The sequence below is a fragment of the Aythya fuligula genome, chromosome 1, assembly GCF_009819795.1.
Source record: "Aythya fuligula isolate bAytFul2 chromosome 1, bAytFul2.pri, whole genome shotgun sequence".
NCBI classification, from domain to species: domain Eukaryota; kingdom Metazoa; phylum Chordata; class Aves; order Anseriformes; family Anatidae; genus Aythya; species Aythya fuligula.
In genome coordinates this window covers 56,897,806-56,914,163 of record NC_045559.1, presented here as the reverse complement: position 1 = coordinate 56,914,163, position 16,358 = coordinate 56,897,806, and the positions used below count along the sequence as shown (strand labels likewise).

Sequence of the window (16,358 nt, the reverse complement as noted above, 5' to 3'; positions counted from 1 at the left end):
CACCGCGATTTAGCTGGGTTATGGAAATCTTTTCACGGCGGCTGCGGGAGAATTTGTTCTTTTCTTATCAGCCGGCTTCAACGGTGGCGGCAGGTGTGGAGAAGGTAAAAGCTGAGAAACAAACGCAGCCCGGTCTTGAGGTGATGGAAGCGCATTTAAATGGGATAATAATGGAAGTGTCAAGTCAGCAGAAGATGCCATATTTCAAAAGGAGGTTAGGCATTTACGTGCCTGTGCGATTTGGGAAGCCGGCGTCCCAGGGAAAGTTAGTGGCCTGAGGGCTTCTGCGTCCTTCAGCGCTTCTGAAATGTCTCATCCCCCCTTCAGAATACTAATGTCAGAGCTATGTAAAGGCAAATTTTCGAAAGATAAATAAATGGCATAAAGAGCTATAAATAGGGAGAGGATATTCCAGAGTCAACATCCTATTAAATCGTTTTTCTCAGGGTGGGTTCTTTTTGGGTAAAATTATGTATTTAAAATATAAAGTGTTTGCCTACTGGGCATCCAATTCAGACTTTCTTTTTTTTTTTTTTTTCCTCTGTGGGAAGGGACCACGGAAGGAAAGGCAAGGCAGGGAAAGCAATATTGAATAAGAAGAAGCAGGAGAAAGGAAGGCAGCAAAAGCAGGGGATGCTGCTGCACTAACAGTATTAGGATGAGATACTGAGCTCATAAACGGAGGGAATATCTAGCTAAAGAGGAGGGGAAGGGGAGCCACGAAGGAAATGAAGCAAAAAGGATAAGGTTCAGAGGAAGAAGGTGGGAGCAGGTTAATTACAGATGTTCCTTGAGGACAGCACTCATTTATACGCTTCATCTCTCTCTCTCATATTATAACAATCTCTGCTAATATCCCCTAGCTGGGGTACCCACTTTGCAGTTTGGATGAAAGCAGTCTCGCTGTGTCTGAGGAGTTTTCAGCGCTCCTCTCTAAGCACAGGACTCCCAGCATAGTTTACAGGTTGCTCTTGAACAGAATTATTATTATTTTTTTAAATGGTTTGACAATCTTTAGAATTTTGTACTGTATTTGTATAAAGAGGGATTTCTTCTTCCCTTCCTCAACCCTTCCCCACCCAGACTTTGCGTACAGCCACAGAGGATGCCCGTGGAGGAATTCCCTTCGGGACAGCCACACAGCCCAGCTGGGGATGGAAGGGCAGTTGTGTTGCACCCCGTGTTGCTCTGTGGCTTTTGTCTACCACAATCTCAGAGGCAGGGGCCTTCCAAAAAGGTCAGCTGCAGATGCTTTATGTATTTATTTTTTTAACTCTAAACTCAGACTTGAAACCAAGGCTCTCACTCATGGTTTGGTGCGTTTCTCTTGATCCCCAAATAATTTTTAGCATAGATGTGGGCAAACTGTGTGCTGTGTGCTTTGTGTAAGGCCTGGGCAGCTCCTGCTAGGACATGGGGCTGTCCAGGTCCTGTGAAGTGAGGGATCGTGCCTCTGGCAGTGACCTTGCTCCAAAGGGGGCTGTGGCCATGTCCCACTGTGCGTTTTACGGGGCAGTTCTGTGTATTTTTGCTCAAGTGGCAGAACAGCTGGTACCTAAAGGTGTAGCAATCTCATACAGCCAACGGTAGGCTGCAAAGTGAAAAAGTGAAATGAACCGGGCTGATTTCTGATGCTGCTCACAGATAACCTCAACAACACAGTGGGATCAGCTGCAGAGGTCCTGCTTTCAGCTCCAAGCACGAAGTGCACATCGCATCAATGGGAGCTGCTGGAGACAGCCTTGCGCATCACCTCTGCACTCCTGGCACCCCAGGGTGTGGGGGTCCCCTCTCTCCGCCCTGGTTAGTCCTTGCAGAGCAGCAGGGAAGCACTCCCAGCCCCAGTGTGTGACCCAGAGCGGGACGTGGTCCTGTGCCGGGCTCCTGCCCTCTTTTTGGGATACGTGGTGTGAAGCGGGAGGTGGGGGGTGGGCTTGCTGGGGGGGCGCACCGACCTCACAGGAGCCCCATAGATGAGCGTGGCTCATAAATCTCACTCTTCAGATAATCCTGCTTTAGAGACAGGGCGAGACATCTTGATTTAGACCTGCGTGAAATTTGCTGAGCCAGTTGCTCTCCCATGGTTTCGTTTTGCATCTTCCCTTCTCTCTCCCTGTTTGTGCTCTCTGTACATCGCGCACACACACACGCACACACACACACACACACACGTGCACCCTATACCTCTGATTTTGCTGCTGCTGTACCACAGCACTCATGTCTGTGTGCTTTTCCCAGGCCGTTCATTGTGCTGCCTCCCCTGATGGAGTGGATACGGGTTGCCGTGGCTCACGCGGGGCACCGTCGCAGCTTCTCGGTGGACAGTGATGACGTACGGCAGGCAGCGAGGCTCTTACTGCCTGGAGTTGACTGCGAACCTCGACAGTTGAAGTAAGTCCACACCACGATCTGGTGCTTTGTGCAGAATAATGTCTCTCTCTCTCCTAGTGACAGCGATTTAGCAGGCAGGCAGAGGGCTCTCTCTATTTCCCGGAGAGGTGCACGGATGCTCGGGCTCGTCGCTGCGTGCGTTGCGAAATCGGCTCTGGTATTTGCTCACATCCCTGGATAAGCCGGTGGTTGCATGGTAATGGGTGCCTGAATATCTCACAGCTGGATCGAGCCCATCATCTGCTCGCCTGCTTTTTTTCTCTCACTAGTAGGTTCGGCTTGGTAATGAGGGGCTGAAATCTTCTGCTAATTGTCTGCTTCGTAACGCTTCGCTCTAGAATTACCGAGATCTAATTGGCAGGGCTGCAGATATTTTCACTGCTTTGTTTTCAGCACTAATGGTGAAAGGGCACATTTAAACTTATAGGTAATGCTACCTCTTGCAGTAAAATTGTATTTTTCATGCTAATGTCAGTTCAAATTAGTTGTAAATGTCAGCCTGGATAATTTGACTTTTTCGTGTATCAAGTGTGACCTTTTGGTTTTCTAATGAAGTCCTAAAGTATTTATTGCCAGGATATGCTTTTAGTGTCTGTTTTGCTTTATTATTATGTACATGTATAACAGCATGATCTAGGGCTGCGCTGGAATCAAGCTTATACTTGGCTTTGATTTTCATATGAAAAGGCATTATGAATCTGCCAAAGTAGAAATTACTCACTGATACTACTTCACAAATTTGTATGTAAAAAACAATCTTCAGCAGTCTGCCTCTCACACGGCAGTAGGTGCATTCTTCCCTGCAACACAGAAAGCAGAGGAACGATCTACATGATTAGCTGTGACAACCTGCATCGGAGCAGCTGTGCTTTGTTGACTCTGGCCTTGACATGCTCTTTCAGCAGAGAGTATAGTACTTTACTTTGTGATCTGCATCAGATTTTTGTAGTCACGGCTATTGAATATTTAATTGAAGAAAGATGTTGAATTTTGAAAGCTAAATCTGGAGCGTTTCATATTTCAAATATTGACTGTAATTGCTTCCCTTCAGTGTGAACATCTTGACCCTCATTTCCAGAAGTGCAGCGCTCTGCATCCCTACTGAAATGTCAGGACTTATAGGTACTACGCATTTCCTGAGGACCTAGCACTTGGTCTTGAAAAGGCACAATTAATTAAATTTCTGTTTCAGTATTTAGGTAGGGTTGCAAATAAGGCAATAGTGCTTGTGCTCTAAATCTCCTGTCTTAAAAATGAAGGTATTGGTATTTGAGCATTTAAAAAGCATGACCTGCATCATTCTAGCAAGTTATATTTTGTCAGCGTGTATGCACACGCATATATATATATAAAACACCATCAACTGGGTAGATGGTTTTCCAGAAGTTTCAAAATCCCTTCAAGTTGGGGACAGCTGTATTAAGCTAGAAGAAAAATTATTAATGCTGAGGAACAAATCAGCACTTAGTTTAAAGTTGCCATCAAGAATTCATTTCGTAATGAATTGAAGTGGTGGCTGTTGTCCTGCTCGTCCCACAGGTGGGAATGAGCCTGAGGAGTGCAGCCCAGAATTAATCAGGTGGGAGGGAAAAATAAATCGTGCCAGAGACAAGCTCTGGATTTCACAAAGACCAGACTTTGCAGCGTGCCCTTACTTGACTGTAGGGGCCTGATTGACCCACTGATGTCCCAAAATGTGAATCACAGGAATCTCGAAGCAGGGGTCTGCAAACGAGTGTCCGTGTACCTGGTGGTTATGTCGAGGTCTGTGCGTGCTGCCAGCGTTGTGCAGGAGGTTCTTTGTGTAGCTGAGGCTCTGGTCCTGTGTGCCTGTACTCCCGAGATCAAAGGAAGGACTGTGCTTTTCTGAAGAATAACGTGAAGCATCAGGATGTTAATTTGAAATCTTGCTGCTTGTAATTTTTTTATTTGAATTCCGTACAGACCCTGACCGTATCTCACTGCCACTAAGCCGAGCTCCAGCCTTTCGTGCCTCCCTGAAGTGTTCCCAGCCATCAGCTGCCCAGCAAGCACCAATTCCATAAGTGCAAACACGGGGTGTGTGTGGGGGGGACCCAACAGCTTCACAGGGGATGGCTTCTCAAATAAGCTGTGGGATGGATGGCAGCTGAAGGATTTTAAGTGCTGTGAGCTTGATATATTTTTGTGGCTCGGATTAATATTTCTTAATAAGTGGAACCTTGAAACCAGTTCAATTTCTAGGCTTTTCTTAGCACTCTTTTTTAGTCCCTTAAATGCAGGGACCCAAACCAAAAAATTCCCCATGTGTTACATCCCATGGCCTGTGTCCTGTGCTGTGATATTGCATCATTCCGTGGTGTTGATTCACGACCTGTCATTGCAAACGCATAAAGCAAAATCAGCTTCCACACTGGAAAAATACGCATACGGAGAGAGGCAGAGCTCTGGCAGGATCTCAAAGGCTACGAAGTTCAGATAAAAAACAAATGTTCAGTTTCTTATCTGAAGTACAGCATGGAGGTCTTCCCAGCGGAGCTGTGTGACACTTCCCAGCACAATCACATACTCCAGCAGTGAGGTTCCTGATATGTGGCTTTGTAAATCATCTCTGCTCCCTTCCTGCCTTTCACTCCAATACTTCCTCTCTTTCTCCCCTCTTCTGATCTTCAAAACTCCGTCTCCTTAATTTCTTGCAATGTTTTCATCTCCTGAAAGAGGAGCTGTTTTTGCTCTGGGTAGAGGGCTGAGGGAGGCTGGAGTCAGGCAGGAGCTGTCTGTCTCCTTCCTAATCTCTTTTCATTTTACAGCAGCAGACATGCCAGAAAGTTTCTACCCTTTCCCAGCCTTGTCAAATGAGCAGGGATCTAAATGTTCACCTTCCCCCAGGAGTGGGAGCTTTAAATAGAGCAGTTGTCTCTACCTCTTGCAAGGAGCTGGGTTTCACAGATGGATCGACTGCTGGTTGTACAGCAGCTAGCCGAGACCGAAGCCCAAGTTGCGTCCAAAATATTCTTTGTCGTGGTGGGAGACCAGACTTAAATAACACCCCACCTGTTCCCAGGACGTGTTGTGCTACCTGAGGCAGCTGGACGAAGTCGGCAGAGAGCTGTGTGCCAAGCAGCTCTGCGCTGGCATAAATCTAGTGAAGGTGGGTGTTCTGCCCCCAGCACTAGGCCTCTGGTTTCCTTCTTCCGATCCACAGGATGTTTGTTTCGGAAAAAATACCCAGTGTGTTAGACATGTGCTGGGGAGAATGGCTAATGGATGGCTACATATGGGGACTGGAGGCTGAAGGCAGAGAGACAGAGCAAAGAAGAAGCATCTTGTATTGCTCAGCACAAAGGCTGCCATGCTTTGTAGCAGGGTCAGTGGTTTTATTCCTTTTTGTAATATATTATGGCAATCCTGGAGGATGTAAAGCTGCTGGAACAAACTGACGCCAGAAAGGTAGTAGTGTCATGCAGCAGACTGTTAGATGCTCAGTCCCGCTCCTGACTGCTTAAAGTGCTATTTTCTGGACAGTCAGAGGTTAAAGAGGTAAGGATATGGTCTGAGATGCAATTGTGTGTGGGGGCATGCATGTTCATACTGATATCCAGAAGCAGCAAACATTCAGTTCCCCTTCAGGCTAGGCATTTCTCCGCAGCTACGTTGGTGGCTGGAAACCTTTTCACGCTCGTTAGTGCTTTGTCCCCTTGCCCAGCCCTTCAGAAGGCTGTGAAGCTCCTCGCTGGCATTTGGAAGAGACGCAAACTTCACCAGTTTCGATGAACAGTTTCTTCTTGTCCATAGACGAAAAGGTCTGTGTCTTCTCTTGTACACTGGAGAAATAGGATTGCTTTCTGCAGCATTCATCGCTGCCCCTCACAGCCCACAGCTGCTTCACTGGAGGCAGGTCTTGGCAAGAGGAGCCCAGGACGTTTCTTTAAAGAGGGCTGAAGTCCTTTTTGGCAATTTTAACCAAAGGACAGTGATGGGCAATGGCACTTTTGCATCAGGCTCCTCATGGGTGAGCCCTGCAGGCGTCTGATGTCTTCTTGCCCCATCCCATGTTGATGTGCAGCCTACGGGGCTCCCCAGACATTTAGCCAAATTTCGTTGGAGGTGAGAGCATCGCTGCCGGTTGAGAGCAGCCTCACGCAAGGCAGAGCCTATTTGCAAAGGGCAACTTGGCAGCTGGCAGCATCCCAAGACATCTGCTCAGCATCGTGAGCCACCTCTGACATGTTCCTTTTGGTCCTTCAGGGCCCAGAGTCTGTTCTTCCCTTCAGCTGATGAGTGGCAGACGTTTAAGCCATGATAACTTGATCCACCTTAATTGCTTGCTTATACACGTAGGCAGCATTTCCGAGTTATGGATGGCTTCCCCAAGGGTGTTGGGCTCACACAGAGTGACCACAGCAAATATCCCTTTTCTTCTCTGACTAGTTGTGAGGCTGAGTCCTGTCTCTGTTCCTAACCATGGTCGTATCCTTTTTTCTCCTCTCTTCCTGGAGTGCAGAGATGAAATCAGTGTGTTTATGTCCTAGCCTTGAGAAGGCACCGGGGGAGGTGTGCATCAGTGCTAACAGATGCTATCACCCAAATGTGAATACTTTGCTCCTGTTTTCAGGAAGAAAATCCTGGGGAGAAAGGAAAACTAAATAATAACAACAAGGTTATGGCAATGGAAAAGCAGTAATCAAAAAGAGAGCAAATTATGCGGCTTAATGCACTCAAATTGGGGTGACCAGATAACCTCTGTCCCAGAGATGAGAAAGAGCTGCCTCATGAAACCAGAAGGTCAGAGAGAAATATTTTTGACAAAGCCCAGAGTGTGGTACCATAACTCTAAGGATTAATAATAGCAGCACCCAATATTTGAAAAGGATGAGAAATGATCCAAGGAAAATTCCAGCCCCTTAGTGTAACGTCAATAATATGCGAGGCCTTAGAATGGTTTTTGAAGCAAAGGCTAATTAAAGACATGTTGTTGAGGGGAAAATGGGATAAAATGTGACACAGATTTTCTAAAGATAGAGCTTGCCAGACTAATCTAATAACTTTGTGATAAGATAACTGATTTTCTACCCCAAGGAAATTCAGTAGATCTCATCTTTTTGGAGTTGAGTGATGCAGTCCATGCAGGGAGCTTTGAGTTAAGACAGAGAGCTAGAGATTAGTGCAGGGACTGGAAAAACGGGCAAGGGCTGGCCTAAAGAGAGGTGACAAGGGGTGGGGTTGGCCGCAGTGAGGTTAAAAGCAGAGTTCTTCAGCTCTCCATCATAAGAGCTGTGCTTTTTTAATTTTCAGAAAGGGCTTTGGCACAAATATTAGCAATGCGCTCATGAAGTTAAAATTTGCTGATGCCATGGTGCTGAGAGGCATTGTCCAAACAGAGGGAGTTTGGGAAATCATCCAGGAAAGAGTGGATGACCTTGAGGGCTGGGACAAGAGCAGTGAGATGAAATGCACTTTTCCACAATTGTAAGGCGAGCGCATAGAGCTCAGTTAAAAGATACACAGTATAAAATATACTGTATTGGGAGCTGAGTGTTGAAAATGTGTTGGTAAAGGCTGTAGTGAAGTATTTCCTCACAGAATGACTGTGAAGCACCCAAATGGTTGTTTTTTTAGCCTGGGAAAAAAAAAAAAATGCAATTTGTGGGTGCATGACAAGGGGAAAATACCGGTGCCTCTGTAGGTGAAACTGGCAGGAAGGGATGGGGAATAGCAAATATTGTGTTCACATCAAGGAAATATTCATGTTGGACCAGGCGCAGAGAAATGGGCTAGCATGATCTGAGTTCTGACAAAATGTTGTTGTAGAGGAAGCCTGAAAGAATGGGGCTCGTTTGGCTGAGCGGAGTGACTGCTATGGGAGCATGGGGCTGTTCCCTGCTATAAATACATTGGGAGTAAACACCACAGAAGGAAAAATGCTCTCTGTTTAAAGGGACATGGGAATATGTGGATATGAACGGGTCATGAGCAAGTTGAAGCTGAAAGTGCAGATGGGTCCAAGCCTTGCTGCAGGGTGGGATGGGGATTATTAACACTCCAGTCTTGTGTGAGTCCACAGCGGCTGCCTCATCCCAACCTCACCCAGGGCTATGAGTTGGATTTGCAGCTCTGATCCAGAAAGGTCTCTGGGCAATTTCGGTATCTGAATGCCTTTGAAAATCTGTCTTTAATTGAAAATCAGTCCTAATTTCCAATTAGCCTTGAACCGGGAATACCTAGTCTGCTTTTCTGTCTGGGACCATCCCTCTTAATGAAGGTTCTCGAGGAAAATAGGATTATTGACCTCAAGAGTGAAGCTAATTTAACATGAGGATATCCTTGGCTCACTGTAGAGAGTTTTCTGAAGACTGGAAAGGGAAAGACGCAGCAACGCAAAGGCAAGAGGTGCAGTTTTCTTCTTTCAGAGCAGCCTACACCATTTGCCATGTCATCTTAATACTACACCACACATACACTCTACTTACTTTCAAGTGAAAGAAGGGTTGCATTTAATGTTTTATTTATGGAAATCCTCTGTTTGTACTAGAGCATGAAAATATAAATAGATTTAATAAATAGACGTTTGAAGGCACAAAAATATTTCTACTGTTCTTCACTCTCTTAAAATTCACAGGATGAAGGGCTGAGGTTCTGGAGAGAGGGAGTAGAAAACTGCTAAGAAAATCTGCTATTTAATTAGATACTGCCACTGTTAAGTAGGAACGGGTGGTGTTTGCCTACCTCCTTGAATGTCCTTGTTCTTCCCACAAATTTTCACTAATCCTTTAACACCAACCGTGTCTATTGCCATAATTAGGCACAAAAATGCCAAACCAGCAAGCGGTTGTAAACAAGCTGCTTGACAAAATCCAGCAGTCCCTTGGGGCAGATGGTGCCAGGAGATGAAGGAAATTTTATTACTTAAAAGATAGAGCATGGGTTTCCTGAGGTGAATCTCAACCTGTCTTGCCAACCAGCTGTTTGAAGACAGCAGTAATAAAAAAAATTATTGAAGGGGATGGACTTCTCCTTATGTTCTCCTTCACTTCCAGGGCGGAACTCAGTTGTATTTTACAGGCTTAAGGATAAACAGCCTTTCTGTATTTTTTTTTTCCATTGCAAGCAAGTTCAGCAGTGCTTCATATGCTCTGATGCTATATACGTTCCTTAATGCAATCATCAGGATACAGGTAACATATTGCCTTCCAGTAATTAGTGAAACCTTAGATTAGTGAAAGATGAATCTGTACTCAAATTTTCCCTTGATACATTAGCCTTATTCAAAGTCTGAAGTCAGATTCAGTTTTGAATATGGTTCCTGCCCTATATTATGCGTGTCTGTAATATTAAAAGTGTTTTGAAATATAGATTTGGGTCTTGATTTTGATAGCTACATCACTTTTTAAATGTGTTTTCTGGTATCTGTAACCAATTTATTGTCAGGCCTTTGACAGGAATAAGAAGTTGTTTAATAAATATACAGAATGTTTTTATTTTCTTGTCTAATTTGGCTCCTGGTTAAAGTAACCAGGGATACTTTATGTCCGTATTAAAATGTAACGCTCTTCACCAGTTTGATCAACATGCTTGTGCTTACGTTTTACTTTCTCCAAACCAAAAACTCAAATAATTGTCTCAATATAGTATTTATATTGGAGTCCCTTTAATATTAACACGATATTCCCCGTGAGCACATCACTGGGAAAAGAGCGCTTACAAATTTAAATCAAATCATCTACTGCTCCTGCTACTGCTGGTTGTGTCTGTAGCCTCACTGAAGAGCCCCAGGCGAGGAACAGGACCCTTTTGTCCTGTGGGCTGTGTGTACCCAGATCAAAACCGTGATCCCTGACCCCAAGAAATTAAGCATTGCAAATACATGCATATAGCTAGCTAAAATATGACTCCTTCCAGACTTGCAGCCAGCTGAACTATAATTTCTGACGTGAGACCTCATTCATATTTAGGACAGAGGCATAGTGAATAAACTCCACAGAGCTAAAGAAATGGACTTAATTAATAGATTATCATTCTTTTAATTGAAAGGGCTGATGACTGAGTCCCAGGTGGACAAAGAAGGTTTTGATGCTTGGGTATCACAATGATGATCTGTTCATTTCAGCTGAGGGAAGTGTTTGTCCTGCTGCTCATCACATTCTGCTTTCCATTTCTTTTAAATTAACTATTAGCTTGAGATGCTGGCATGTATAGCTTATAACATAATTAGGATGTTCATGCCTTTTTTTTTTTTTTTTCTTTTTTTTTCTTTTTATAACATTTACAGAGCATTGCATTTTTTTAATTGTCCACTACTGACTCTGGCAATAACCCCCTCCAAAAGAACAAATAATTAAAAAGCTATGTAATAAGAGAACTGCTGCGTATACCAGTTACGATGGAAACACTTTGTCTTTGAATCATCTGTTTTCCCAAATGCATTCAGCCCGTGAGTAACTTATTAAAGATCCGCACAGACCTTATCTTAGCCGGTCCAAGTGACAATGAAAAAAACTTGCCTTTCACCGTCGCTGCAGAAGTGCCGCATTATGTTTTCATAACGCGAGTTTGGGAAAAGATAAAAATAATTTGCTCTCCTGTTCGGAGCCGTTATAAATGAAGAAGATTGCCTTTGACTCCTTTCAGAGGTTTGAGTATTTTGGAGTGCGAGAGAGCGCCATGGTCACCGTGCAGAATTTGACAGGGGCCATTGGCAAATAATTAATGTTACCATGGCGCTGCCCATATAAAGCCCCAGTAAAGTTAATTATGTGTGGTGGTAACTCTGTAATGATCTTGAAGATAACTGCTGTGGAAGCAATATCCGTGAGGAATTAAAAGAGGTTCGGGAGAAAGTCGTACGCTAAAAAATATGCGCACAGCTTAGCTACAAAAATAAAATCGGGATTTCACTTGCTTCTGGTTTCCCTTGTACCTGAAAAGGCAGTCGTTTGCTTGATTCAGGGTTGGGAAGAAGCAGTTAGTGAGTTTATAGGTTGGGTGACTGAACCCCTGAGTTACGGGATGGGTTTGCTGCTGAGTCCTGTGATCAGTGCACATGAAGTCAAGCCCAATGTATGTAACCTCTCAGTTTTGGAAGTCTGAGCAAGTGTGCGGTGGTGGTGGTCCCAAGGAGCCTGCCCAGCTCCACAGTCTGCTAAATGTGGGAATCCAGAATGGGCTTAGCCTTTTGAGGGAGGATATAAAACTCCAAAGATGCTGGGCAGTCCTACCTTTGCCACTGTGTCACCTGTCAGAGACCTCAAAATTGAGCAGCCCTGGCTGGCATCCAGGGTGGTGACGTCCTGCCCTCCTGAGACTGTCCCCAGGGAAAAGGGGACAGAGAGCTGTGGCCCCCTGCGATCTTCTGCTCCTCCCGTCAGCCAGCTCTGTCCTTCTGATGAAGAAGCATCTTTTTTTGCAGGCTGAGGACTTGGGGAAAGGACAAACGTGTGAGAGCTCTGGCAGCCGGCAGAGCTGGCAGCAAGCTGATGTGGCCTTGGAAGGGATGTCCAGCTGTCGAGCTGGTGTCAGTGTCCTGTGCGTTTGGAAAGATCCCAAACGCTTTTTGGCAAAAGGGCTGTGAACTGACTGTGCAGTCGGGGGGGTTTCCAGTTCTGTTTGCGTTGCCCTTTTCAGCTGCACTGATGCTGGTGTCCCTTACTTTGCAAGCACAGCTTTACAGCTCCGAAGTGAGACCCTGTACATTTAGCTGACTTCACCATCCCTCGTCAGCCTTATTCTTCAGGCTTCTTCCTATCCTCTTCCCACCTCTCCATAGCTTGTCAGCATATTCGTTGCATTACGAAGATGGGAATTCGGAGTGCATCAGGCCAGGGTGCTTCCTCCCTTCCTCCTTTTATCTTGCATCCTTTAGTATTTGTGAGTCTCTGCGTTGTCTGTGGTAGAACAGCATCCACTTATGTAGTGTAACATGGGGCAGAGACCCCTGCTTATACTCATAGAGTGACCCTGGTGGAGTCAGCATTATGCAGTTACTGGTAAGGAGGACTCAGGAGCAAATGCAGTGCTGTGTTGGCTTCGGGTTGACTTTTGATGCCTCCCCCCCCCAAATTTTCATTCTGAAATGTGACTGCTCATTCTTTCTGCCGTACCATCTTCCCAGGTGGCTTTCTCCAGTTTCAAAAGTGATGCTGTATTCTCCTATTTGGTACTTGTAGTTCCTGATCATTTTTGATCTGTCTCTTCACTGCTTTATATCTGTACATGTTAAATCTCCTTTTCCTTAACTCACTCATCTCTCTGACTTGTTAAAATGGTGCTATACTTTCTCTTCCGAAATGTTTTCCATCTTTTTTCCCCTTGCATCATGCTCTTCTTTTATTAAACTCCCCAGTTTGATCATTATCCATTTTATTAGTCAACATAATGGTGGCAACAGCAATGATCTATGTCAGTTTTTACCACCATAGTTTCCTTTGTCCCATAAATCAGGGTCTCATGCTGTGTCCTTTTGGAGGTGTAGACCACTGGTAGAGGCACTGAGATGTGGTTTCTTGCTTTGTGGTTCTTTGTCTAGATGGCAATTTCTTCAGTGCTGCCCACCAGCCTTGCAGTTCAGATCCTCCCCTGAATCTGGATTATTGTTGCAGTGCCTGTGCAGCTGTAGCATCCCAGAACCGTAGCCTTGGGCCAAGACTATTATCCTCCCCAGCTGATTGAAGAGTACTAATTTGCTGACATCCAGCATCAGTAGTAACTAATGAGTCCTTGGCTATAAGCGGGTGAAGTGATGTGCTCGTAGGGGACCAGAGCAAACTCAGAGAGGAGCAGACGCACAGAGCAGCAGCAGTAAGTAATGTCTGAACCCACGGCAGAGCAGAACTCTGGGCAGCCCCTAGAGAATAGGTAAAATAGGTCCTTGTTGCTCCTTCCTCCCACGCGTGGGTTTGCGTCCCAGGTCAAAATCTTGTTGTTTTTTTTTTGTGAAGAGAAGATCATCGCTAGCGTTCTGCTTGCACCAAGCCTGGCTGACGTCAGTGAAGCTCTGCCTGTTCCTGCCAGCACTGAGTTTGACCCATTTTATTCAGAGTCTATGTTACATACCTCCGTACAAATGATGAAGCAGTGGCTTAACACAAGCAGTGATTCATAGTGGCAGACACCTCTGCAGTCCTCAGAGGATGTCTGGATCTTTCCATGGCTGCACTTCACTGAGGAACCACCTTGTTTGCAGCCCAGAGTCATCTGGAAGTGGCCAGCTGCTGCTGGGAAGCCCAGCCCCTCCCTCCGTGCACTGAAAATCCCAACATCTAACTTTTGAGTATGCTCTATCCCTGTTGTACATTAAAGGAGGGCACAGATGATCTCTAGCATCCCATGCTATGGGGGTAGCGAGTACCAAATGTTGCTGTAGCTCTTGTGCCAGAAATGTGCCACACGGTGTGAACGTGTAAAAGCAGCAATCGCTCCTGTGGATCTCCGTGTCATCGAGCTCAGCCCTGCAGATCTGTGCTGCTTTTTGCTCCTTCCTGAAACTTTCTCAGAAACAACTGTGCAACAAACAGCCTGCTTATGGTTTTCTTTCTTCATCTCTGTTGCAGGCATATTACCTTTTAAGAATCTGTTGCTGCTGGTGGTGTTCATTGTGTCTGAGTGTCGTGTGTTAATCTTGTGGCGTGCTGTGGTGATGCAGCATCGTTCGTGTTCCCCTCAATAATGGTACTCCAAACTTTGTTTGCATTTGTAGTGCATCAACTTTTAAGCAGCCAAAAGCAAAACTGAGTATGTAGAAAGAACAAAAGATATCATTGCCAGTCTGGTTGTGGCCCAGCAAGGCAGAGAACAAACTTAAGCTCAGATGCCAGTTTCAGTACTGAGCCCTGCAGAAGCTTTGATCAAAATCCTTTGTATTTCCTGTCTCACTTTCCTTCCTCTGAAAGAGGAAGAACGACAGCTAATGCCACATACCACTGCTTCTGTATAAACAGTGTATTCATCACATATTGCTGTTGAATATTAAGCAGTGTGTCACATATTTTTGTAAAGCTTTGATAAAGCACGTTAAAGGAGAAAGTTAAATGGTAATGATGTGCTGTTTGTATATTTTTTGGTTTGCTGCATTTTTTTACATTCAAATTAGAAAACAAATATTTGATGTGTATTTGCCTTTTTCACTTTTGATCCTGATTTTTTTTTTCTTCATTCATAAGTAGCCCCTCGTTTTCTGACCTAGTGTTGTTGGAGAATGAAAGCAATGTTTTTCTAAACAGTTCTTTATCCAAGTTCATGCCAAAAGCACTGTGGATTTGGACTCCACCCTCTACCCCAGACACTCTTCAGCATGAAAGAAAAGCAAATCTGTCTTTTAATAAGATGAAACCGGGTTGTATAATCATTGGATTCAAATTGCCTGCTCTCACTAGAACTGTAGATTCACATCTTGGCTAAATAACTCCTAGCCCTTCTTCCATTGGAAATGGATATTTTGAGCAGCTTACAGTTTGGGGATCCTTCTAACAAGACCTTAACAGAATGACACTCTGTCTGTTACGCACAGCCAGTGAGGATTCATGGTATTTTGCCACAATTACCTTGCAAGAATGCTTTCTCCTCCCTGATTGCACGGTGCCCTGCTTGTCCATGGGACTTGTACTTTCTCCTCCACAAAGGCCCCTCAGTTACTGGGGCTGTGCTGGTAAGATACTTGAAGGCGTTTGGAATGATGTTGTTTTCTCTTTGTTGTATTGTCAATGGTGATACGTCCATTTGATGTTAGTTCAAAGCTTACTGAAGCCACTGAAGCTTTTCAGAGACTGGGGGGACTGGATCACCTCGCCATGCGGAGAGAGAACTTGTGGTGAGAATGCGCTGTGCGTTGCTTCCATAGGGGAAAAAAAATCCAGTGAAAACTCTTTTTTTTCCCATTTTTAAAAATAAAATATATGACTTGTCCCGTGAAAGATAGACCAAGGGCAATCTCCATTAGTATGCATTAACATTTCCCATTCAGCACGTCCCTTGAGCATACAGGTCAAAGGAGAATGAATGTGTGCATGACCTACATCCTTCAGAGACAGGGCAAAGTATTATTTTCCTAGGGACAGCGAGGTCTGTCCTGTGACTGTCCTCTGAGGGAGTTTATTTCTCGTGTTCACAGAATCGACGACTGTTTTTGTGCATCTCGGAAACTGGATGCGGTTGCCACTGAAGCGAAGTTCAAGCAAGACCTGGGTTTCCGAATGCTCAACTGCGGCCGAACGGATCTGGTTAAACAGGCCATATCCTTGCTGGGGCCGGATGGGATTAACAGCATGAGTGAACAGGTAACAAGATAGAAATGTAAAGAAAATCATGAAACGTGAGGGTTTTTTTCTGTTTATCGAAGCAAATGAGCCCCAGCTTTCAGCTAAATAAAGGCAGGACCTTAATGTTTGCCCTGCATTACTTCACATTTAGTTAAAGCACCATCAGGTGAATATCTAAGATAAGTTTGGTCATTTCGAGTTGTATTGATTCTTTGGTCCTGAGGCAACTCAGCATGACGGCGAATGCATCCCCTGAAATATTCTTAGCAGAGAAGTGAATTGGGTGAAGCCAGAAGGAGATCATGAGACAGCTTAGAGTTAATCTGAATATTTAAAATGGTTTCAATGTCTTGAAAAGTGGTGTGGGACAGGACTTTCTGAGGTGAACACCTTCCCAGAGAAAACTGCCCTGGGATTTGCAACACGTATTACATAAACCCTCGGTCCCCTGTCAGGAAAAAGTTAATCGCTGGCACTCTCTGTCTGAGTTGAGTCCTGTTTGAACTGACCTTCTAGACGTGAAAGCCTCTCTGCAATGTTACCTCTCCATTAGCTGTATTGCCAACATCCACCAGCTGAAGAGCCTAAATTTCTCTGGAGTTGCTCCTCCAGGAGGCCAGTGGTTGTGTCCAGGGATAAACCTGCCCCTGTGGCTGGCACAGTTGGACTGTGATCCTCACGAGGTCATTCCCCATTCCCAAGAGGGTAATGATGGACCTGGATATTACCGCTTCCTTT

At 45.0% G+C, this 16,358-nt stretch overlaps 1 protein-coding gene across 2 annotated transcripts in view; it reads left to right on the top strand.

Annotated features, from left to right (window-relative positions):
- The window catches only part of BTBD11 (BTB domain containing 11), a 163,436-nt gene that overhangs the window by 110,631 nt on the left and 36,447 nt on the right, over positions 1–16,358 (top strand). For both annotated transcript variants that reach the window (XM_032207422.1, XM_032207421.1), the window contains exons 4-5: positions 2,239–2,391; positions 15,473–15,638. In XM_032207422.1, the coding sequence (XP_032063313.1) occupies positions 2,239–2,391; positions 15,473–15,638 (319 nt within the window). The remainder of the gene's footprint in view (positions 1–2,238; positions 2,392–15,472; positions 15,639–16,358) is intronic.